General features: G+C 55.7%; 1 protein-coding gene across 1 annotated transcript in view; it reads right to left on the reverse strand.

Annotated features, from left to right (window-relative positions):
• Positions 1 to 22,724, reverse strand: part of SHANK1 (SH3 and multiple ankyrin repeat domains 1) — a 49,378-nt gene that overhangs the window by 3,746 nt on the left and 22,908 nt on the right. Inside the window, exons 16-23 of the mRNA XM_069457419.1 lie at positions 19,470 to 19,552; positions 19,117 to 19,241; positions 18,532 to 18,667; positions 18,188 to 18,268; positions 17,335 to 17,403; positions 16,833 to 16,951; positions 6,643 to 6,739; positions 1,508 to 4,601 (exon numbers count right to left, since the gene is read on the reverse strand). Of these exons, the coding sequence (XP_069313520.1) occupies positions 1,508 to 4,601; positions 6,643 to 6,739; positions 16,833 to 16,951; positions 17,335 to 17,403; positions 18,188 to 18,268; positions 18,532 to 18,667; positions 19,117 to 19,241; positions 19,470 to 19,552 (3,804 nt within the window). The remainder of the gene's footprint in view (positions 1 to 1,507; positions 4,602 to 6,642; positions 6,740 to 16,832; positions 16,952 to 17,334; positions 17,404 to 18,187; positions 18,269 to 18,531; positions 18,668 to 19,116; positions 19,242 to 19,469; positions 19,553 to 22,724) is intronic.

Consider the following 22,724-nt stretch of genomic DNA (forward strand, 5'->3'; position numbering starts at 1 on the left):
TTAATCCCCATGACAGCCCTGATGCAGGTTACTATTATCAATCAGCACAGAGAGGTTAAGTAACTTGCCTAAGGACACACAGCCAGGAAGTGGTAGAGCCTGGTTATATGGCACCAAAGTCTGAGCTCTTAACCACTATCCTATACTGCCTTTCGGGTTATGGCCAGTCATAGCAAAGTGAGAGACAGGGAGACGGTGCGAGAGAAACGAAAAGAGGGTGATCATCCGAGGGAGAGAGAAGGAAGGGAACAGGAGAGAGAGAGAGAGAGAGATGGAGAGAGGGAGATGAAAGAGAGAAGAAACAAGGGGAGAAAAATGTTCCCCTCATCCCTTTGGCTCCCTCCAGCATGGTTCCACCTCAGGGCACTTGAACTGGCTGTAACCTCTGCCCAGCTCAACCTTCCCCAGGTAGCCTGTGACTTTGCTCCCTCCCCTCCTCCATTCTCTGCTTGTTGTTTGCCTGTTATTTAAGAGACCTTCTCTAACCATCCCATTATTGTCATTGTCATATTTTTTTAGGGTGGTTGCAATTAGTTTGCACCCCCTGCCTCAGTAGACTATGAGCCCTATGGGGGCAGTGCTTTGCCTGTCTGGTGCACTGTCGGTCCCAACGCCCAGAAGGGCACCCAGCACACAGCAGGTAATAAATCCTTAATGGATAGCGTTTGTTGACTAAGCGTACTCTCCTCTACCCAGAATACGTAAGAATAGCCAATGAATTGCATTAAGGTCTCAAAGGCCTAATAGGCCCACATTTGAATGTTAACCATAATGATTTTAGGCTCTCAAACAGACTTAGAGTGAACTCTGCAGATGGACAAGCAGATTTAAAAATCTTCCGCCACCCTGTGTGTGTATGAATCAGGAATGTAACTACTTTCCCTAACACGAGGTCTTTAATGGGCTTGAACTCTGTGGCCATCCCAGGTAACTAGCTGCTCTGGGAAACTTCTGCAGCATTCTGTATGTCCCCATCTAGATACGGCTCCTCTCCTACCCCATGTCATGTTATAACAATGGCCCACATGAAATCCTCTCAAAACCCTTTTGGGCTGGCACGGTGCCATCCCCCTTCTACGGAGAGGTGGATTCCTTTGCCTAAGACCACCTAGCAACAAAGCGCAGGACTGGGACTGAAAGCCAAGAGGTGGGCTCCAGACCCCCACCTGGAACCACTGTGCCCTAAAGCAGCACATCTCGAGCCATACCAGGTTCCAGGGACTCCCAGATTTCAGGGACTGTCAGAAAGAACTGACAGCCCACCAAGGAACCAGACTTGATCTAGTCTCGGGTTAATAACTTTTGTTCATCACGGGCTGTGGGTTGTGATGGTGATGGGAGGAGACCACAGAAGCTACTGCGATAAAGCGAAGTTTAAAGCACCTGTGAAAGCACGCTTCTGAGGGGACTGCTGCGAGCCAGCCTGGTTTCTTTGGGGAGGGTGGACTCTGGTAGCCACCACCTTGGCCCCTCTGGCCTCCCTTGCGAGCCACCAGCCCCTGCTCACCTCTGCCGCTGCAGGGAGGAGGTCCTCTCAGGGACGTAGCTGGCTCCCCCGTGGTGGCTGTCCCCGCTTCCCCCACTGCCTCCTCGAGCCCAGGGCAGAGCACCGCCGGCTGCCGAGGAGCCCCCAAACTGCTGAAGCTTGGAGCTGAGTTCACTGATGATGCTGGCTTTTACTGTGGCCAAGGCTGAGGCCTGAGGCTGGGCCAGGGGCCCGGGCAGGGGTGGTGGCGGTGGGCCCGGGCCCTCTTCCCAGGGCAGCAGCTTCCGAGGCAGGGAGGAGGCCGTGGGCAAGGGCACCGGTGGGACTTCTGGCTCTACAGCCACCGGACCCGCAGCTACTCCCGCTGTCGAGGGTCCTGAACAAGCACTCAGGGCCAGCAGCCCATCGGTTCCAGCCCCTGTCACTGAGACAGTGGGGCTGGTGGGGGTGACAGGGTCTCGGAGTCCCCCACTGGGGCCAGGCCGCAGGCCTCCGCTGGCTCCCAGTGCCCGGCCCCGGAGCTTAGAGGGAGTCATGAGCTGCGGAGGGTATGGTGGGCCAGGAGTGCCACTGCCCCCGAAGGCCTGGCCGTCCAGGTAGGCCACATAGGTGTCCAGAAGCTCTGTACCACTCGCCACACCAGCCCCACCACCGCCACCGCCCCCTGCGCTGCCGCCACCTTCAGCAGACAGGCTGCTCAGTGTGGATGCGCTACTGATGGTCTCCAGGGGGTGGTCGCTGCTGCTCCGACTGTCCACCTCCTCAATACCAGAGTCCGTGCCAGGTGGAGGGTCTGGGCCAGGCTGTGGGGCAGGAGGAGCCGGTGCTGCCGGAGCAGGTGGGCCTGGCGGAGGGGGGTCCCCGGAAGTGGCAGGGGCCCCCTGCGTCAGCGTGGCCACCTCACTGTCATAGGATGTCAGGCTGGATGCGGTGGAGTCCAGCGTGGGAGGAGCGGTGGCCACAACCGGGGGTGGAGGAGGGGGCAGGGGGGTGGCCACAGTGGGAGGGTCAGGCAGCGGGTGGGGAGGCCCAGGTGTTAGGGGCGACTCAGGCTTTTCGAAGCTATTGGAGAACTCCAGGGGAGGAGGCAGCGGCTCCACAAAGAGGAATTCGCCGTCTTCCACGTCCACCGAGGGGGCAGGCGGCGGCAGGACTAGCAGCGGAAGCCCGTTCTCTTCACTGCCCCTCGGGGAGGTCGGGGAGGGGGGCACAGACCGGCGTGGGCTGGGCGGCGGGACCCCCGGCCCGTCCTCCGAGGGGGGCCCCCTTCCCGCCGCCGCAGGGGCCCGGGGCTGGCAGTTCTCAAGGAACCGCACGTGCAGGGGCAGCCGCTCAGGCTCTTCGGGGGCTCCGGACCTCCAGGCCTTGCTCACCCCGGGGTGCGGAGGCGGGGGCTCGGGCCCCAGTTGCAGCAGGAGGGGCCCCACCCCGGGAGCTGTCGGGGGCAGGCGGTGCAGCAGGGAGCGTCGGGCAGCTGGCGGACTGGCCGGAAGGGACTTCTCCTGGCTGCCCAGCCCTGCCCGGTACCCCAGCTCCCGGCGGGCGGGGTCCGGCGGGGAGGCCCCCCAGAGACGCAGCACTGGCTCATGGTGGGCGTGGGGCGAGTGGTGGTGCGGGGTGGGCGGCGGCGCCTCATAGCGGGGCGATGGGGGCCTTGGAGGGGGCTGGGGGGCCCCACCGCCCTCCGAGGACTCCTTCAGCGCCCGCTCTCGGGCGGCCAGGGCCAGCCCCAGCGGAGAGGCTGGATCCAGGGCCTTGCCGGTCAGCGGGTGGACCAGGGGTCGCGGGGGCAGGAAGCTGGTGAAGGCGCTGCTGCCCCCGCCACCCCCGTAGGCTCGGCTGCCCGCTCCGTAGCCCCCGTAGCCCCCGCTGCTGCCCGCGCCTGCAGACTCCAGCCGGAGATAGGGCTCGGCGGAGAACATGCCCTCGTCGATGGATTTGGAGTGGCGTAGCCGGGGACCCGGGGCCGCCCCTGGGCCCAGCCCGCTGTCGCCACCATCCTCGTCCCCAGCGTCGGTGGAGAGGAACAGCGTGGACCGCCGGCGGGCTTCGTTCTGCCAGCCCCCTTCCCTCCGGGCCGCCCCCACCAGGGCTGCTCCGAACTGGCTGGTGAAGTCGAGGGTGGCCGGGCCGCTGGGCGAGGCGGGTGTTGGCACGGGCGACGGGGACGGCGGCACCGGCGACATGGCCGGGGCGGGGCTCGGCGAGGAGCCTCCGCCGCCCGCGGCCTCGGGCTGGGTGGGGGGCTCTGCCTCGGTGCTGCTGCCCTGGCTGCTGCGGCCGCTGCTACTGGTGGACGGAGCCTTGATGATGATGGTGGGGATGGGGATGGAGTTCTTCTCCGAGGGCGCGGCCGCGGCGGGCGGCGGCTGCGGGGAGGCCGGGGACGTGGGCGAGGGCGCGGGCGGGAGGCCGCCGCCCTTCTGCGGCTCGCCTTCGACTTTGGTCTGCTTGACCAGCGGGCCCTTGCGGCCGCGGCCCGAGCGGGCTGGCACGTACATGGCCGCGCTGGCCGCCCGCGGGGGCAGCTGGAAGTAGCGCAGAGCCGGGGCCTGGGAGGGGCCGCCGCCCGCGCCCGCGCTGCCGTGGTGCGACGGGGACTGGGCCCCTGGGGTCGGGCTAGGCCCGCCGCCCCGCCAACCTCGCAGGCTGGGCTGGGGCCCCAGAGCCAATCGGGGTGGAGGGTCGTCTGGGGAGCCGCCGGTCTCCATCTCCGGGGGATGTGGCGGGTGGGCGTGGTGGTGGTGGGGCTGGGGGGGCGGGGCGTGGTGGTGGTGGTGGTGGTGCGGCGGGTGGTGGTGGGCGGGGGGCAGGGGACCGCTGTGGTACAGGCTCTTCTCACGGCCCCCCACGCGGGTGTCGGGAGGGGAGGGCCCATCAAAGGACGCAGGGGAGGAGGCGGGGAGGGGGCCGCCTGAGCTGGGGTTGAAGGGGCCTCCCCGGGGGGAGGGGGTGAGGCGGCCTGAGGAGGAGGGGGCTGGAGGTGTGCTATAGGGGGGCTCCGGTGGGGACGTGGTGGGTGGTGGGGGAATGTCCTCAGAACCAGGCACAGACAGGCTGCGGCTGAACTTCATGGCCGGGGGTGCTAGGTAGGGTCTGTCATCTTCTGCTGCCCCTGGGGAGACACAGAGGATTGGGAGGGGCTTTGGGGGAAGGGCCTCCCTGCTCCCTTATCCCACAGAACCACAATAATAATAATTAATAATAATGGCACCCAGTATATACTAAGAACTGCACATGGAGTAGCCCAGCGCTTCCCCAGCTGGGATAAACCGAAATCTGCTTCCTACTGCACACCTGCAAACAGCGGCCAAGTTGGGGCTGCGAAATTCAGCTGAGCTTCCTCCCCAAGCCATAAGGGGGCGCCTTTTTCCAATTCATGAAAAGGCTCAGCAATGCCAGTGGTGGTGTGGGGTGAGCAAGCGTGGCTGGAGCTGGGAAGGGATCATCATGTTTGTGTGCATAGCTACATGTCTCTTCTCATGTATATGCGGGAATGAAGGGCAATTAGCATGTCAAACCAGTGATTTTTACAGACGGAACCGCTTAGGATTGAAAGAGAGAGCTGATTTCTAGGGAAGACATTAGGTGAACTATGAGACGCAGGCAGACCTGACAGTGCGAGACTCACACTGGTGGACTGCGAACTCAGGAAGCCGGGAAAAGCTGGGTCCAATGGGCAGAACCACTCCAGGAGGCTTGGAGAAGTCCAGTCTTTGCCTCCCTCTCAACTGTCAGGGTGCAGTCCTTGACCCCCTTCCCCTCCTGACTATTCTGCCAACCAGTGTCCAGCTTCATTCGCTGCCTCTCTGCTGTTAACTCCCACATTTGTGTCTGGGGCCCCACCCTCTCCCCTGAACTCCAGGCGGCTATATCCAAACACCCGTATCCAGCTGCATGCGGCACAGGCATCTCAAACTCCAAAGGCTCCAAACCAAGCTCCTGATCTCCCCAGCAGTCTCCTCCCAGCCCACAGCCCCCCTCACTGCAGCAAACAGCAGTTCCATCCTTCTAGCTGCTTAGACCGAAAACCTTAGCGTCGTCCTTGGTGGCTTTCTTCCTCACGCCACTCACATCCAGTTCACCAGCAAACCCTGTTACTTCAAAACGTGTCCAGAATCCAATGCCTTCTCACCCCTCCAGAATCACCACCTTGGGCCAGCCAACGTCATTTCCTACCTGGACAGCAATAGCTGTCATCTCCTCTCTGGGCTCCTGGCATCCACTCTTGCCCTCCCACCCCCAGTCTTGTCCCCAGACAGCAACCAGAGGGATTCTGTTAAAACCTAAGTCAGCTCATGTCCTTCCTCTAGCTCAGAGTAAAAGTTCAAGTCCTTGCCATGGCCCACCAGAACCTGCAGGATCTAGGCCCTTGTCCCCCTCTCTGCCCTCATGCCCAATGCTCACTCAGCTCTGGCCACACTGGCCTCCTCCCTGTTCTGTAAACATACAAGTCTCAGTCCTACCTCAGGACCTTTGCACAGGCTGTTCCTTCTGCCTGGAATGCCTTGCCTCCAGATATTGCCATGACCCCCAGCACTCTTGATCTCTTACTCTACCTTTTCCCCCTTTTCTTCCATAGCACTTACCACTGCTATATATAAAATATATATAATATATAATAACATACTATATAATTTTCATGTTTATCTTCCTTAGATCCATTGTCTGTCTTTCTGTGCTAGGAGGTAAGCTCCATGAGGGCAGGAGCCTTTACTCACTGACACAACCCCAGCAGTCTGCAACAATTCCTGGCACGTGGGAGGTGTTCAACAAACATTTGTATGATAGAATGAATGAATGGATGGAAAAGCAGGTGTAAGAGAGAAGGAACCAGGGTCTGTGGTGGGGGCTGGGGCTCACTGCATCCAGGCAGGGGCAATAGTGTCCTCATTTTTTAGATGCAGAGCCTCAGGCCCAGAGAAGTGAAGCCACCTGCCCCAAGTCACACAGCTGGGAAGGAAAGCAGCCAGGATTCACACTCAAGTTTGCCCAACTCCAAAGCCTGAATTCTTTTCCCAACTTGATGGAACTATGGCCACATACGGAAGCAGAAAAGAACATTTCTAAGCTCCCTTGCTTCCCCCATAAACTGTCACCCTCCTGGCCTCCCCTAACCCCCAGATCCCTTATAACCACCCTTCTGGGTGACATACCAATTGATTTTTGCCGGAGCATGAGCCCAGGTCCCGGAGGCAGGAAAGAAGGACGCTCGTAACTTGGCTGGGAGCGGTGGTGGGGATCGAAGCTCGACTTCGGGGCGGCAGACAGTGGGGGAGAGAGAAAAGATAGCAGAGAAAGATCAGTCAGGGCTGAAGACTGGTGGCTTCTCCACACAGCCATCCCCCTTCCTTCACAAGCCCCTGCAGGAAGGGAGAGCGGTGGGAAGGAGGTGGAAGGGGTTTGGGGGAGGGGAAGCTTTCTGAATCTGGGCGCCTGGAGGAAGAAAGGAGAAGAAAGCAGACTGTGTGGACGCTGCCTGCTCTACTTCCCGTAGGATCACTCATCTGGGCACTGAATTCTCCCGCCCCTGCCCACGTCCAAGTCCCCACCGCTGCTCACCTGGATGGCCACGGTAGCTTCTTCCCTTGTTTCCCTGCTGCCACCCTTGTCCCCTTGTCCCCCACCCCCTTTCTGGTCTGTTTTCACACGAGTCAAAAAGAAATTCAGGGTGTGCTTGAAACCCTACAGGAACACCCCGCATCAGTTAGAAGGGGATCTGGATCCCCAACTGCTGTCTACAAGGCCCTCCATGGGGGACGCTGCCGGTGCCCCTCCAGGTCCCCTCCACCTGGATGCTGCACCCATCGCCTGCTGCTGTGAGTGCCACCTGCCTGCCGCTCTGGAGAATCACCCTCCTACAAAGGCGCTCACTGGCCCGCGTGGTCCTGTGCCCCCGCCTCCTGGAGCAGCCCACAGCGCACGACAGACTGACACGGAGGTACCAAGCAGGGCTAACTCTGGGGTGCGGTTCACACTCCAGGGCTCCCCGTGGGATCAGGCTGGAGACAGATTCCAGCAGGGGCCACTCCACGAGGGTTCCCCCTTAGCAAACCCTTGGCACCTCAAGCTCTCAGTCTGGGAGACCGGCACCGAAATACCCTGTGTGATCCGCTTCCCCAACTCCATCTCCCACTTGCTCCCTCTGTGGCCCCTAATCCCACCTCCCCCTGCTCCGCCATCAGCCCCAGGTCTGTCCTTGCTTGAGAACACTGGTTCTTCTCTTCGCAATGGCTTTCTCCGTATTGTCACAGGCTCCTTTTCATCTCTCAGTTTCCCACTCAGGTGTCCCTTCCTCAGCGAGATTTTCCCTGCCCGTCCTGTCACTGTCTGCTGCATTTCCCTGTCCCGTTTTCTTCCACCGCACCTATCTCCGCCTGAAACCACCCTGTTTGCTTGCTTGTCTGTCGTCTGTGTCCGTCACTAGCCTGGAAGCTGCCCGAAGGCAGAGCCAGCTTGCCCCAGGCACTGAGGTGCAGTGTCTAGGGCTCACCATACTTCTAGGAGAAATGTTTTACTTTCTTTTCATAGTAGAAGGGAAAAAATTCTGAATATAATCCAGCCTGGATAACATTCATCTTTGCACCAACAAAATCATAAAATACAAATTTTATTTATTTATTTTTTTTAGGAGGAAAGGCAAAAGTGTCAAAGGCTCTCAGATGTTCATAACGAAACCTGCCTGAAGGTGGCGACTTTCTCTCTCTTGTTCCCTGCTGAGTCCCCAGTCCCCAAACAGCCTGCTTTTCCACAAGATCATGACAAATGAGTAAGTGAGAACCTGCCAGTGTCAGGTACTGTTGGGCCCTGACTCCCCATCCCCTTCCAGGAGACCTTGTATGTCTCCTTCTCCATCTTTGAGATCAGAAGTGCAGAGAAAGGAAACTCTCTCGCGATGAGGTCCCCACCTTTGGGATGGGCTCTTCACTGCCTTCTCTTCCGGCCACGCCCCCTTCTGCTCCTTCCCCCCCCCCCCCCCCATTCACACCTTCCCAGTTCTCTGGATTTCCTGTGCTGTTTCTCACCTCTGAGCCTCTGCATGTGCTGGTCCCTCTGCCTGCAACGTCCCTTCTCCGCGCAGTGCTCTGCTTGGGAAAATTCTTTGTTACCCTAACATCCTCCCTGGCCTGACTGCCCCCTTCCTTTAGACCGTCATTGACTGGTGTAGTAGCCACTAGCCATTCAGATGTAAATTTCAATTAATTCAAATTAATTTTTTAAATTCCATTTCTCCATTGCACTGGCCACATTTGAAGTGTTCAAGTTACCTGTGGCTGGTGGCAACTGTACTGGACAGCGCAGATGGCACATTTCTGTCATCACAGAAAGCTCTATTGGACGACGCGAGTCTAGACCTTCCTGGGACCTGTATTATCCTTCTCACTGCACTCACCTCCCTGGATTGGGACTATTGCTATGTGTGGCTCATTCATTCATTCCACAAATATTTACTGAGTACTCCTCTGTGCTAGGGGCTGTTTTAGCTGCTGCAGATGCAACAAATTAGACAAACACTCCAGCCTGCATGAAAGGCAGGCAGGCCATAAACAAAAGAAATCAGTAAAATATGACATAGGTCAGATGGAGGCAATGGATGGGGAGAGGAAGAGTAAATTTAAAATAAGGCAGCATGGCCAGGGGCGGTGGCTCACGCCTATGATCCTAGCACTCTGGGAAGCTGAGGTGGGAAGACAGCTTGAGCTCAGGAGTTTGAGACCAGCCTGAGCAAGAGTGAGACCCTGTCTCTATTAAAAATTAAAAAAAAAAATTAGCTGGCGATAATGGTGTATGCCTGTAGTCCCAGCTACTCTGGAGCCTGAGGCAGGAGGATCACTTGAGCCTTGGAGTTTGATGTTGCAGTGAGCTATGATGATGCCACTGCACTCTACCTGGGGCAACAGAGCAAGACTCTGTCTAAAAATATAATAATAGGTAAGTAAAATAAAACAAGGTAGCCAAGGAAAGCCTCATTGAGAAAGTATTATTTGAGCAAACTCCTGAAGGTGAAAAAGGGAGCTGTACAGATATGTAGAGGAAGAGTATTGCAGGCAAAGGGAACAGCAGATGCAAAGGCCCTGGGGTGACAGGGAGCCTGGCATGCTCAAGGAATAGTAAGGAGGCTGATGTGTCTACAGCAGGGGAGCCAGGGGCTTAGGGATGGAAAATAACAGACTGTGGAAAGGTGGGATTGGGTAAGGTCTGCAAGTTTCAGGATTCCTTCAGACTTTGGCCCCAAGGTCCCCTCCCTGGAGAGGCTTCCTCCTGTTACTTTGCATCATAACTCCCTTAACTTGTGCCAGTTTGGAGTCATCATAATTATTTGCCTGCTTGTTTACTGTCTGTCTACCTGGGCTTGTGGCCTACCCAGTACCCATTCTACTCTTCTTCCTTGGTAAGAAAACACTGATCTTATTTGGCACCTATTGAGAGACTACACGTTCCAGCCTCTCTTGCAGCTAGGTGTGGCCATGTGATGGAGGCCAGCCCAGATGCATAAGTGGAAGTGTTGTAGGTTACTTCTCAGAAGACTCAGAGGTAACCGAAGAGACAGCAAGGTGCCCTCTTTTGCCCCTCTGCCTTTCTGCCTTTCCTTATTCCTGCTACCTGGAACGCTAGTGCAATAGCTAGAGCACCAGCAGCCAACTGGGACTATGAAGCCACTTTGTGGTTGGAAGCAAGGCTAGGGTGGTGGAGCAGAAATTGAGAAGGATTCTAGGACTTCACGATCATGGAGGCTGCCAACCTGCCCGAGACTACCTACTCCAGACTACTTTAACATGAGAGAGATAAAACCACTTATCTTGTTCAATCAAGCCGCTGTTATTTGGTTTCTTTTTCTCATATACAACAGAACCCAATTCTGCTACATTTCATCCCCTCATATGTAAATTCCCTAAAGGAAGTGACCTTGTTTGGTTCATTCCTACACCCTCAGAGCCCAGCATCAGGTCCAGCATATATAGTAGATGCTTAATAAATATTTGTAGAATGGAAGACTCACTGGAGGTGATACAAGACACCCTGAAAGATGTGGGGAGGACCCCGAGGGCAAAATCTCAGTCCCTTTCCTCCGAACATCCCCGTCAAACAGCACAGGGCCAGCTCCAAGAAGGCACCAGGAGGTGTCTCCTGAACACATCCCCACTTTGACTGATTTCCTGCCATTCTGCTCTTCCTGGAGTCTCAGCCTGCCCAGTTCTTCTCGATTTTGCTGAATGTTCCTCTCCTCCCCCTTCTCCTTAAGCCTCAGCCAATACCCTGCTGGGTTTTCTGTCCTGTCCTGCAGGTGGCTGTGCCTATCAGGGGGCAGAGCCCTGCAAAAGACAAAGACAGTGCGCGCTGGTGCAGAGGGAAGGCAGGCTTCTACGCGAGCCATCTTGCCCACTGTTTTCTGCGTACGTCCACACCAAATCCCCGAACGAGCCTGAGAGTTAGGGCTGATTATACCCACTTGGATGATAATGAAACTGGCTGTGGATCAGAGAGAGAAGGGTCTTGTCCTAGATCAGCCAGTGACTAAGGAGGAGATTAAAGAGGCATCAGAGAAAACAGATCAGAGCAGCTAGAAAATGCTAAGATCAAATGACAGGGGGGAAGGAAGGGGTGTGAAGAGGGAGGAGAGGGGGATGTGACCAGGGAGAAAGCCTGCAGGGCTGCTGAGAAGGCTGAGAGGAGAGCCCAGGCGAGGAGAGGAATCGTGAGGAGGGGAGGTGGGGGAGGTGGTGGGGTCAGAGGGACTGCGGGTGTCAGGGTGATGGGGGAGGGGCCAGGATGACAGCAGAGGGGTGAGAATGATGAGAAGGGCCAAAGTTGACAGGGCAAGGGTCAGGGTGACAGAGAAGGATCAGAGGGAACTGGTTAGAGTGACAGTGGAGCAGTCAGAGCGACAGGGAAGGTTCAGAGTGACAGAGGAGGGGTGCCCCGACTGAAGAGGATGAGAGTGACCAGGGGGCCTTAGATTCGCAAACTGACAAAAGACACTTTGATGTGGAAGAGGAAGGCTCAAAAAATGGGTTAGATTGACATAAGCAGGGTCACAGCGACACAGACGTCAGAATAATGGAACAGCCATTAACACTGTCTGAGGAGGCGGCGGACTCCAGAGGGGGCAGGCTGACCTCCACCAGCTACGGGGAACATCCTCTCCCGCGCAGAGGGCGCAGCCAATGAGAGCGAGCCAGCTGCTCGTGACGTCACCGGCTGCCGGGTAGACTACCCCCTCAGCAAGCCGGCCTGCAGGCCCGGCTACCCTGTCACCTTCTCAATGGCTGTGCGTGCCCCGGTGCTGGGGCGAGGGATGACAAAAGGCTGGGACATTCCTGCTAGGGAGACAGCCCCCGAGAGGGGCTGGGGGAGAGAACAGAGAGGAAGATAGATGGAGAGATAGAGATAGAAGGGGACACAGAGACAGAAGTGGGGAGACCGAGACATAAATGGGGAGACAGAGAGACAAAGACAGAGATGGGGAGAGAGAGATGGAGACACAGAGACAGAGGTGGGGACACAGACAGAGATGGGGAGAGAGAAAGATGAGGAGAATGAGAGATGCGGAGGAGGGGGAGACAGAGATTGGGTGCAGAAGGGAGAGGGACAGATGACTGAGGGACAAGAGAAGTGGAACAGCCGGGGAAGCAAGAGGGGCCCAGAGGGGCGGGAGGGAAAGACAGTCCTGACCACCCTGATGAGGAGAGCGCCAGAGCAGCCCCAGGAGGGAAAGACGGAGCAAGGAACGCGACCAGGACAGAGTGAGAAATTCCCAGCCTGAGTGAGAGACAGGCTGAAACCAGCACCCATGCACAGACTTGGGGGACAATGGAGCCCTCAGTGTCAGTGGTCGGGCAACAGAGATGGTAGCTGAGAAAGCCAGAGCCATACAGACAGGACAGACAGACGGACAGCTGAGCCCTAGGAGACACAGCCCAGAACCGCCTTGACCCACGGCGGATCTGCCTGGGCTCTGTGCCACACACTGTTGCATCTGCGAGTCTCCTCCCGGCCTCCCAAAGGCGGTAGGCCAGAGTGTGTCTTTGGAGAAGGGTTGACATCTCCCAGTTTCCAAGTCCTTAAATAGTGGCAGCTTATACAATGTTTTGCTCTTGTTCACTGTTGTACAGACCTAACCCAGAAGCCTTGGGTGACCATGTGCCCCTGCACTGCCTCTGGTCTCCATGCAGAGGGTCCGGGCAGGAGAGTCAAGATGGGAAAGAAACGAAAAAGAATGGAAGAGAGACACAGGAGAATGAGACCAAACGCTGAGAGAGGCCACCGAGATGCAGAAAGCTCTCAAAGGGGCCTCTGCGGAGGGTGAGAAAGATCAGAATAGCAGGTGGGAAGGGGCAGAGATGGGGACAGAGAGAGCCCCCAACATGAGAGGGAGGGCTTGGGGGTGACCCAGGGACAGATCCAAGAAGTGAGAGAAGAAAAGGGGGGATTCTACAGGGCAAATGACCACTGGCCTCCTAGACACAGGGAAAGGGGCCCCGCAGTAGAACTCAGGTGAGTGCCTGTGAGATTCGTATCTAGAAGGTGGGAGCAGATAAGCAGCTGGTTTTGTTACTGGCTGGTGTTGGGGCCCATCTTGGGGCAGGGCCTCTCTGGCACTCAGATGGTAAGTTCTACGAGTACCAGGATCTTGGCTGTCCTGCAACTGAGTTTACGCAGGGCAGTGAGCCTAGCACTGTGGCACTTTATGGGCGCTCAGTATATTTGTTAAATGAATGAAAATGGGACTTGCTCTAATCTCTTATCAGGGACTCTGCACTCAGTCTGATACTGAGTTATGGGGTCTCTGGGGCACATGCAGGGCTCACTGGTGATCAAGGTGGGGTCTCTAGTTTATTTTCTAGCCCGAGGGGCTCACCACCTGTTGAGAGCTTGCCGCGCTACAGTTAATCTCATTTAATCCTCATGAGAACTGGGCAAGTCGGCTTAAGCCCCATTTTACAGAACAGAAAACTGAGACACAGAGAAATTAAGTAACGTGGTCCAAAGTGGCACAGTGAGTTAGAGGAAGTCAGGATTTGAATCCACATTTATCTGAGGGGGAACACCTGGGGGAGGTTTACAGCCCCAGGGAGGGAAATTCAGAGTGAGGCGAGGGTGAGATGCAGTTGGAAGGGGGCATGAAGAAATGGCATTACTGAGGGTATGTCCTAGGCCTCCAATAAATACTGAATGAATGAAGGAGCGAATATGGTGGCATCCTGAATCAAAGCCCACTTAGGGGAAACCCAGGGCTGAAAGTCTTTTACCCTTAGAATGGTGTGGGGCAGTGGCTCTCAACGAGAGGCCGTTGTGCCCTCCTTAGGACACTGGGCAGTATCTGGAGATACTCGTTACTGGCATCTAGAGGGTAGAGGCTACAGATGTTGCTGAATATCCTACAATGCACAAGACAGGCCTCCACAACAAAGAATTATGCAGCCCCAAGTATAGTCAATTCTGGTATGTTCCATGAAGTTGCCACACATTTCTGTCAACCAATCAATATACAACCTTGTTTTATGTGTGTTTCCGTTGAAAGACACCTTAATATATATTGTTGATTCATTCGCACGGAACTCAGAACCAACAGCCCTTTAACTCACTGAACGAAGCTCATCTAATACGCATATTTTCTCCTTAAAGTGCATCGCAGGCTTCCTGCACTTAGGAACACTATACGGCACTTCAGCACTGTGCTTGGGGGACATTTTAAATATTGAAATCACCAATAAAAAGCACAAAGATGTAAAAAATACATGGCACTAAATAGACCAAGAAAAGAACTCTTGTTCACAATATAAGAGCTGAAATGAGAAGGCAGAACCTCACCTCATTCAACCCCATCTGGGCGCGTGCACATAGGGCGACTCAAAATTTTCAATGCTGTGCGTGTGTTTAGGAATAACCACAAAAACCTTGTGCATATTGATTTGGGGGTTGAAATAAACTTTAGCGAGTAGGTGAATTCGCAAAGGCAGAAGCCAGAAATAACAAGGACCAACTGTGTCAACAGTGCGGGTGTTAGAAACCTTGGTGTAGGGGAAGAGGACTCGGACCTTGGTTCTGATTTCATACGCATTTGCTGAGAGACTGCAGGCAAGTGAATTCAAATCTCTGAGACTGTTTTATCTGTAAAAGGGAGATGCGCTCTCTCCCTCTCCTGCCCCTCCCTCCTTCCCAGGTGGTTGTCAAGAAGTTTGCTGAGGCCTGTGAGGTGGTACTGGAGGGAGAGTGAGGACAGAAGAAGATGATAGAAGGAGAAAACAGTGACAAAAAGGTAGGAGCCCAGGGGAGGTAGATTTGGGCTCCATTTAAGGAAGAACTTTGTAAAAGTCCTTCCACACATAGAGTAACTGCAGCGGGAGGTGGTGCGTTCCCTGTCTTCAAGGGCATTCAAGAACAGGCTGGAAGAGGACTGGAGAAAGAGGCAGCAGAGGGGATTAAGAAATAAGAAGTGGTGTTTGGGCTAGATTCCAGCTGATGTCCCCAGGTAATGGCCTGGGTGTCTGTGGAACTCAGAGCCCGATGTGAAGTTTCAAAAACTCCAGGGTAAATGTTTTGGGGAAGGTGGGAATGACTTCCTCATATCAGAGGGCACACAAAAAACATCTCTGAGACTGAGGAAATGGGGGAAAGAAGGAAGCCACCATTTGTTGAGAGCCTGTTGTGCTGGAAATTGATCTCATTTAATCCTCCTACAAGCCCAGCAAGGTTTAGCTTTAACCCCATTTTACAGAGCAGGAAACTGAGACGCAGAAATTTAAGCAGTGTGGTCCAAAATGACACAGTAAGCTAGAGGAAGTCAGGATGACGCTCATGTGCTTTGGACACTTACCCTGAGCCCCGAGGGGAGGTGGGCACAGGAGGTGACCCTTGACAGCCGCAGGGATTTCAAATTCTTTGAGAAACCAAGGCCCAGTGCAAAGTGAGGGCCTGCAGCCCACAGAGCACTCTGCCAAGCCCTGAGAAGTGGCCGAGGACCCTCTGCCTCTAAATCAGAAAGAAATTCCAGTAGTCCTGGTGCAAAATCTGTCCCCTGCTCTTGATTCTTGTGAAAGTACAAGATGCTCTAGAGCAGGTGGTCTAATCCTTGGGGATGGGCATGTGGACTGACTTTGGGGTGCCTGTGCCCTTGGACAAGGAAAAAGCATGTCTTTATTTTCATTATGCTCCAGTGAAAACTCAACCTTCTCTCCATTTAGGACATAAGCAACAAACCCTGCGTGTCTCAGCAAGACCTACGCTGCATCCTCAGTAGAAATCGCAGCTATTTCCATATCCTATCGCAGTGGCGCAGACTTTTCAAAAGAGTGTTTATGTGCCTCATGATTTTAAAATTAGAGCCGTTAAGATCCACCGCCTGATCTTGCTGTCTAACATGCCGGTGAAAAGCTGATATTATGATATCCCAAATTTTGCTTTTTAAAAATATTTTGCTAACTATATTTTAGTGTAACTTCTTTTGTTATCTTGTATATTTTACTTCATACATTTATAAGCATTACCCGAGAAGGACTATGCCAGTCCATGGCCCCCTCAAGCCCAAAGAGCCCAGTTTTAGAGTAAATGCCCCCTTGGCCACTAGGTGGTGGCTCTGGCCAGAGCGTAGGGCCTGGGCAGAGAAGGAAGCACTAATGAGAGGTAGGGGCAGAGTGTGGCCTCTGGAGGGGACAGCTAGAGGCAATGGCGCTGGCAGCCCTAGTGGGGAATGTGCTTTTGTGATAGGGCACAGCCCAGTGGGGTAGACAGCCAGGAAGGGGCCGGCAGAGCCCCACCAGCATAGCCAGGACTATGGCCAGACCATGGGTTCAGAGGCCTGACTGCTTGAATCGAACCCTGGCTCCCCTGAGCCTTAGTTTCCCCCTCTGTAAATGGGTCAACAACTGTGTGAACCTCACAGGATGATTCTAAAGAACAAATGAGATAATCCAGGTAAAAGGCAGTGTCCAAAAATGATCAGCACCCACTGTAGGGTAGCCTTTTGTGGGAAAAAGCAAGCAGAGTGGGGACAGAGATGATAATTAATATTTTGATAATCACCACGTGCTGAGCACCTGTTATTACTCTGGGGGAGCTCCATCTATGACAACATGGAGGTGTGACAGAGAAGGACAGGAAGAGGTGGGACAAGAAAGTGAGCATGAGTAGGGATGGCAAGTGGAGAGAGGAAAGGAGAGAGACGGCATCTGGGGGCAGGGGATAAGGAGGAAGAGGATGGGCAGAGAGGAAAGGGGGCCCCCAAGGTGGGGAGAAAGGAGGGAACCCCAGGAGGTGTGTCGCCCCTCCAGGACCAGCATGTGGCACAAGGACAAAGCAATGTAGTTCCAGGGTGGTGTGTGCACCCCCGCCCCAAGCCGCCTACCTCAGTGGCAAAGAAGCCTTTGGGTCGGTGCTTGCCCAGGGACGCGAGGCCACCAGGCCCAGGACTCTCGCTTGCACTGATGGTCTGTTGAGCTGCGGCCAAGATTTCATCCAGTTTGTCTAGGGGAGGTGAACGGGGGTGGGAAGACAGTGAAATGAAGTTTGCTTTGGCTGCTGGGAGCTCTTGTTCATACAGAGCACCTGCAGGAACCAGCAAAGGGCAGCCCTGGCCGCGTGCGGGTGGACGGGCAGTCCGGCTGGGAGACACAAGCTCCAGGGCCAGCAGGCGACACCTGGGGACGGGAAGGGGTGAGGGCAGGGCACAGGCCAGCTGTCATGGGAAGGGGGAGAGGGGAGATTGTGGCCTCCTTGGGGTATGAGGGTGAGGAGCTCGGAGGTGGCCGAAGGGTGCGCAGGAGGGAGGGGGGTGGAGCGGATGTGGCACCCCAAGGGCCGGGACGTGGGGGTCGGGCAGCCCTGGCAGCAGGGCTGGGCAGTCTTACTGAGAGCCATCTGATACACGGTCCGCTTTTTCTCCATGCTGGGTACCGGCGCAGGCTGCTGCTCGTACTCTGTGGGCAAAGGACACGGATGAAGCCCAGGGCGCCCCTGCCGGACACGACGGAGCGGGCTCGGCCAGTGGGCGTGGCCAGCGGGTGCGGGCCAGTGGGCGTGGCCAGCGGGCGTGCGCAAGCGCGAGTGGGGCAGTGAGGGGCCGGGGTCGGGAGGGGGCTAGTCCGCCGGCGGGTTCGGGAGACCCGGGCCCTCCCACCAGTCCTGTGCCCACTCACCACTCTTCTTCTTCCAGGGGGAGACTAGCCCGGGGGGGAGGCAGTAGAGGAGCCAAGAGTTAGGACGACTGGGGAAGGTGAGGGGCCCACTCTCTGGAACACCCACCTCCCTCGGGGCCCCCGGGGTGGGGGCGGTCAGCTGTCAGAGCCGCCCAAGTCAGGGGAAACCGGACCCCCCAGGTCCACTTGGCCTCGTCTGGAGGGCGGGGCTCGCTTTCCTCTGTTATTGGGGGTTTGGGGGAGCTAGTGGAGGGAGAGATGGAGAATTGGGGTGGGGGCGAGGTGGGACAGAAGTAAGGAGACAGCGCGACCCGCAGAGAGGGTCACACACAGACCCTGAGAGAGACCCCAACAGAGAAACAGATACAAGAGGACAGAGGAAAGCAGGCTCTCAGACACCCCTTCCCCGCGACACACACGCAGGCCAGAGAGAGTCCGACCCATGGGTTGGGGGACAGGATGAGGACAAGACCCCTGGTCACTAACAACACTAACAAACTCAAGGGACGGTCCAGCCCGCCTTGCCCTCTCCCTCCCGGCCCTTGCAGCAGCCGCGTAGGCTCACCCATCTCCTCCAGCTCCGAGGTCATAGACTTGGACCGCAGGGAGATGGTTGGGGGTGGGAGTCGCTTAGCCTGCTGGGGTGCTGCAAAGGTGATGGGGAGGCATCAGGGTCTCAGGGGAGAAGCCTCCACTGGCTCCACCACCACAGTGCTCCCAGAGGTCGGGGAATAGCCACCGCCAGCATGCTGAGCCCTCCCTGCCTCAGTTTCTCCCCAGAAGGGTCATGAACAAGCAGCTTTGGGGACAGGAAGGCCTTGGGTGGTGAGGGCCAGTCATCACGACTCCTGAGGGTCTCAGTCTGGTGGCAGTGGGGTGCCCAGGCCTGGCCCCGCAGTGGTGGAGCACCTTTCTTATGGACGGCCTCATCCATGTCCGGGTGCCTGGTGACCATCACCACCTTGACCATCAGCGTGTTGCCCCCTTGGCGGATCATGTTCACCACCTGTCGGTGTCCGACCTTCACCACATTCTGCCCATTCACCTGTGGCACAGACACGCCCAAAATGACACAGAGTAGATGAGGGGAGGGCTGCTTTCAGCTTTAAAGTCCCCAGTGAACTGGCCTCCTCCTACCTTGCCCTATCCATGACCCTCTGACCCTTCCTACCATTGCCCCCCTAGCCCCCATGTCCCCCTCCCTGTAACTCTCCTGGCCCTAGGGTTGAGAAGAGGCTTGGCCCACCCTATTCACTTCTCTGTCCCTCCTGGTCCTCCAGTATTGTGTGTGCGTGTGCACACGCACGTGCACTGGGGACATCTCTGTGCCATTCTTTTGAGATGCTTCAATCGCTGAAGGAAGCAGAGGCTAGCTGGGGGGTGGGCAGTGGGGCTGGGAAGCCTGGTACCAAAGGAGAATCTGGGGGCCGGCAGCCGGAGCCTGGCCTGGGGATTTGTCACCAGGGTTCCAGGGAAGAGGGGGCCAGGACTCACCTCGATGAGGAAGTCTCCCATTCGCAGTCCAGCTCTCCATGCCACGCCACCCTCGTCCACTGACTCCAGGTACTGCAGCGCCGGGAAGGCCGGGGTGGGGGTGAACTCCTCGATGGGGGTCTGCGCTGCAGACGGGGAGGAGCCGGCGGGGTCGGAGGGGAGGGGGTGGAGAGGCCGAGCAGGGGATGGGGCTCAGACCCAAGTCACGGAGGCCTCACCGTAGCTGAGGGACCAGCACCCCAGGGTGGGGTGGTGGGCAGGCTGGGGTCCCTTCTCCTTTCCATCCCCCCCACCTGGCCCTGCTTCCAGGGTCACAGTGCCCTTCTCCCATCCCCTCCTCAGCTGGCACTCACCCTTGGCCCCCCGGAGCACGAACCCAAACCCCTCACTGTCCTTCTTCTGCAGCAAGACTGTCTTCTCCTTAATGATGTAATCGCTGGCAGGGAGGCAGGAGGGATGGGGGGTGGGGGGTGGAGAAGGGATCATGAGACACAGCCGGTGCCCCACCCGGCAACCCAGTGCCCGATCCCCTGCACCTCCTAGCATCTCTCTCACCCACTCCGTGTGCGTATGCTTGCAGCAGCCCTGACAGGCCTCCCCCGAAGAGCCCGGAGTGCTCTCTCTCCCACTCACTCTTTCCTCATTCATCCGTCCACGCATCCATCCACCCATCCATTCAGCAAGTAGTTACCGAGCCCACCCTGTGCCAGGCACAGTGGGAAGGATGGGAGCTAAGCCTCCTGATTACCAGACAGCTGGGTTTGGGTCCCTGCTAGCCACTTCCTGTCTGTGACCTTGAGCCCATGACTTTAACCTTTTCGTTTCCTCATCTATAATGGCAGAGAATCACAGACCCTACCTGGTGGGGTTGCTGTGGGAGTTCAATGGGGGTAATCAGCACATAGTAATTAGCACAGTGCCTGGCACATAGTATGTGCTCAGTAAGATTCATTCAGTCCTTAGAGCAAGATATTAAGTCAAGAGGACACGTACTGCAATGATAGCCCTCCAAACTCCTTTGCTGTATGCAATTATAGTAACACCTCCCAAGGTCCCCAAGCATATTGTAATATTGCTTATTCTGCACTGTCCAATATGGTGGCCCCTAGCTGCACGTGGCTATTTTAGGAAAGTTAATCAAAATTAAATCAAACAATCCAGTTCCTCAGTCACAGTGGCCATATTTCAAAGTGCCCAGTAGCCACATGTGGCTTGTGGCTGCCACACTGGACAGTGCAGATACAGAACATTTCCATTATTGCAAAGTTCCAGCAGACCGCACTTTGACAGTCTCTGTAGTCCCTGCTGCATCTCGAATGGATCTCCTGCATGCAGTCAGTATATGCTAGTAAAATGCAGACTACTCATGAATATGCTGATAGTCCCCAGTGAAGCCACCAAACCCCACCAGCACATTTGGATAAGACTCACATACCCAGTAAATGTCAATGAAACTTAAATACATTTCATTTATCTCAACACCTGCTCAGGCTCTCTTGAACATCAGCCCCAAATGCCTGACATCACCGCTGTATGCCTCGGAATACACATCCATTCCATTCCAGGAGGGTCCAACGCCCTGGCGTACGACAAGAACACTCATGTACCCTGGCTCCAACCCCACTGCCTTCAGAATATCCAAAAATACCCAGGAGCCACCAGCATGCGTGCCCTGCTATGCCCCAGGCATCCTTCCGCGATGTCTGAAGCCCGTCCCAGTGCATACTTGTAGCAACCCCCCGCCACCATCACACATCCCGGTGTATTCCAATGATATCCAGACTTCAGTAATATCCACGTGGCCCTAACACACTCCAATAATAGCCAAGCATGCTCCCCAATTACCTACCCCCACAAATTCAGCAAAACATCCGTCTACGAATACTCCAGTATATTTCAGTAACACCCCCACACATCCCAGTATGCTCCAATAATAACTCCCCCTCACTCTGATCGCAGTATATTCCCATAACACACCCCCTGAACACATCCCAGCACACGCCAATGATACCTAATGTGCTCCTACTGCATTTTGGTACCACCCCCCACAAGCACCCCTGTATACTCCCATGACCCCCATGACTCCCACTGTAAAATCCATACATTTGCACCATGGTGGAGGTGTTCTGGATGGGTGTGTGTATGCACTCCCTGCCCCACCCTCCTCATCGTGCCTCAGCATGCAAACAACACATGTGCACACATGTACATACCCCAGCAACCATCCTTGCTCAGAGTTCATCATGGTCCAGTAAACACATCCACACCATATCTGCCATGTCTTTCCACCCCGCAACCTTGGTTTTATATTCAACCCAGGGGGCAGCCACCTTAGTAGCTGGGTGGAGCAGGGGTTGGCAGAGAAGGAGGATGGGGGTTGAAAGGGGTGAATGAGGGAAGGGGAGGGGGGAGGGGAAGGGAGGAATGAGGCCAAGAGGGCTCGGACAGTGAGTGGACAGGGTCGGTGGAAATTGGTTCAGAGGTCAGAGCTGCTGCTCCCAACCAGGCATTCTGTGATGTCCTCGTCCCCACTTTTGTCCCTGCCACAAACCCTGAAGACCTCCTCCAAGCCCTCATGCCCTTGTCACTCCCATACCCCTTCCAGCACCCCAGGCACCCCCAACAGCCAGCAGCCTTCCTTGCCGCCGGCATTCAAAGCCTTATCTCTCCCCTGTCTTTCACCTGCCCCCTGGAATCTCCCTTTTACCCCCACAATAGCCTCACACTCATAGATGAGCCTTCCCCAAATGCCACCCAATATAATCCATAAAACTGTCATGGTCCATGATATGCCAGGAAGGAGCGCTTGCCAAGGGCTAGGTAGTATTCGAAGCCCTTCACAGGTAAATATGAAATGGTCTTCTCACAACCAGCCTCTGAGGTAGGGATAAGTACTAGCTCTACTTTACAGGTGAGGAAACAGAGGCACAGAAAGGTTAAGTAACTTGCCTGAGGTCACACAGTAACATTCTTCAACAATACCAAGAAAATACCTGGGTTAGTGCAGTAGAAATACCCTCCACTCCACAGCACCCAAATGCCTTGAGCACATATATGTCCACTCCAAATTCACCACGAGTTCACCCCTCCAGCACCTGAAACTTACTCCAGCGTATGCCAATAACACAGCAGCAACCAGTAATACTGAACTTAATGCTGAGCACCAGACGCTATTCCAAACACTTTACATTTACTTTTTCATTTAGTCCTCACAATGCCTGCCCCCGTCCCCCCCGGGGTGGGGGTTGACTGTTATTGTTCCCATTCTATAGATGAAGAAACTGAGACACAGAGAAATAACTTGTCCAAGATCACATCGGCTAGAAAATGGTCAAAGCCAAGATTTGAATTCTCACAGGCAACACATACACCCCATAGGTCAGACACCCCCAGATCAGAAGAGCATCCCCTGTCCCTCCTTCTCAAAGCCCCATCCTGTGCATGCTCCTTTCTCCTCCCCTTGACTTTTTCACCCAATCCCCAGCTATAGGTGTTCCTATGTCACTACATTCTCCTTGAACTTCCCAACTGCCCTCCTGCCCCGCAGCTTCCTGAATCTCTATTCTCCATTCCGCCCCATTCCCATGCACCCCTTCTCCTCTCTGCAC

Source organism: Eulemur rufifrons, chromosome 24 (assembly GCF_041146395.1).
Source record: "Eulemur rufifrons isolate Redbay chromosome 24, OSU_ERuf_1, whole genome shotgun sequence".
Taxonomy (NCBI): domain Eukaryota; kingdom Metazoa; phylum Chordata; class Mammalia; order Primates; family Lemuridae; genus Eulemur; species Eulemur rufifrons.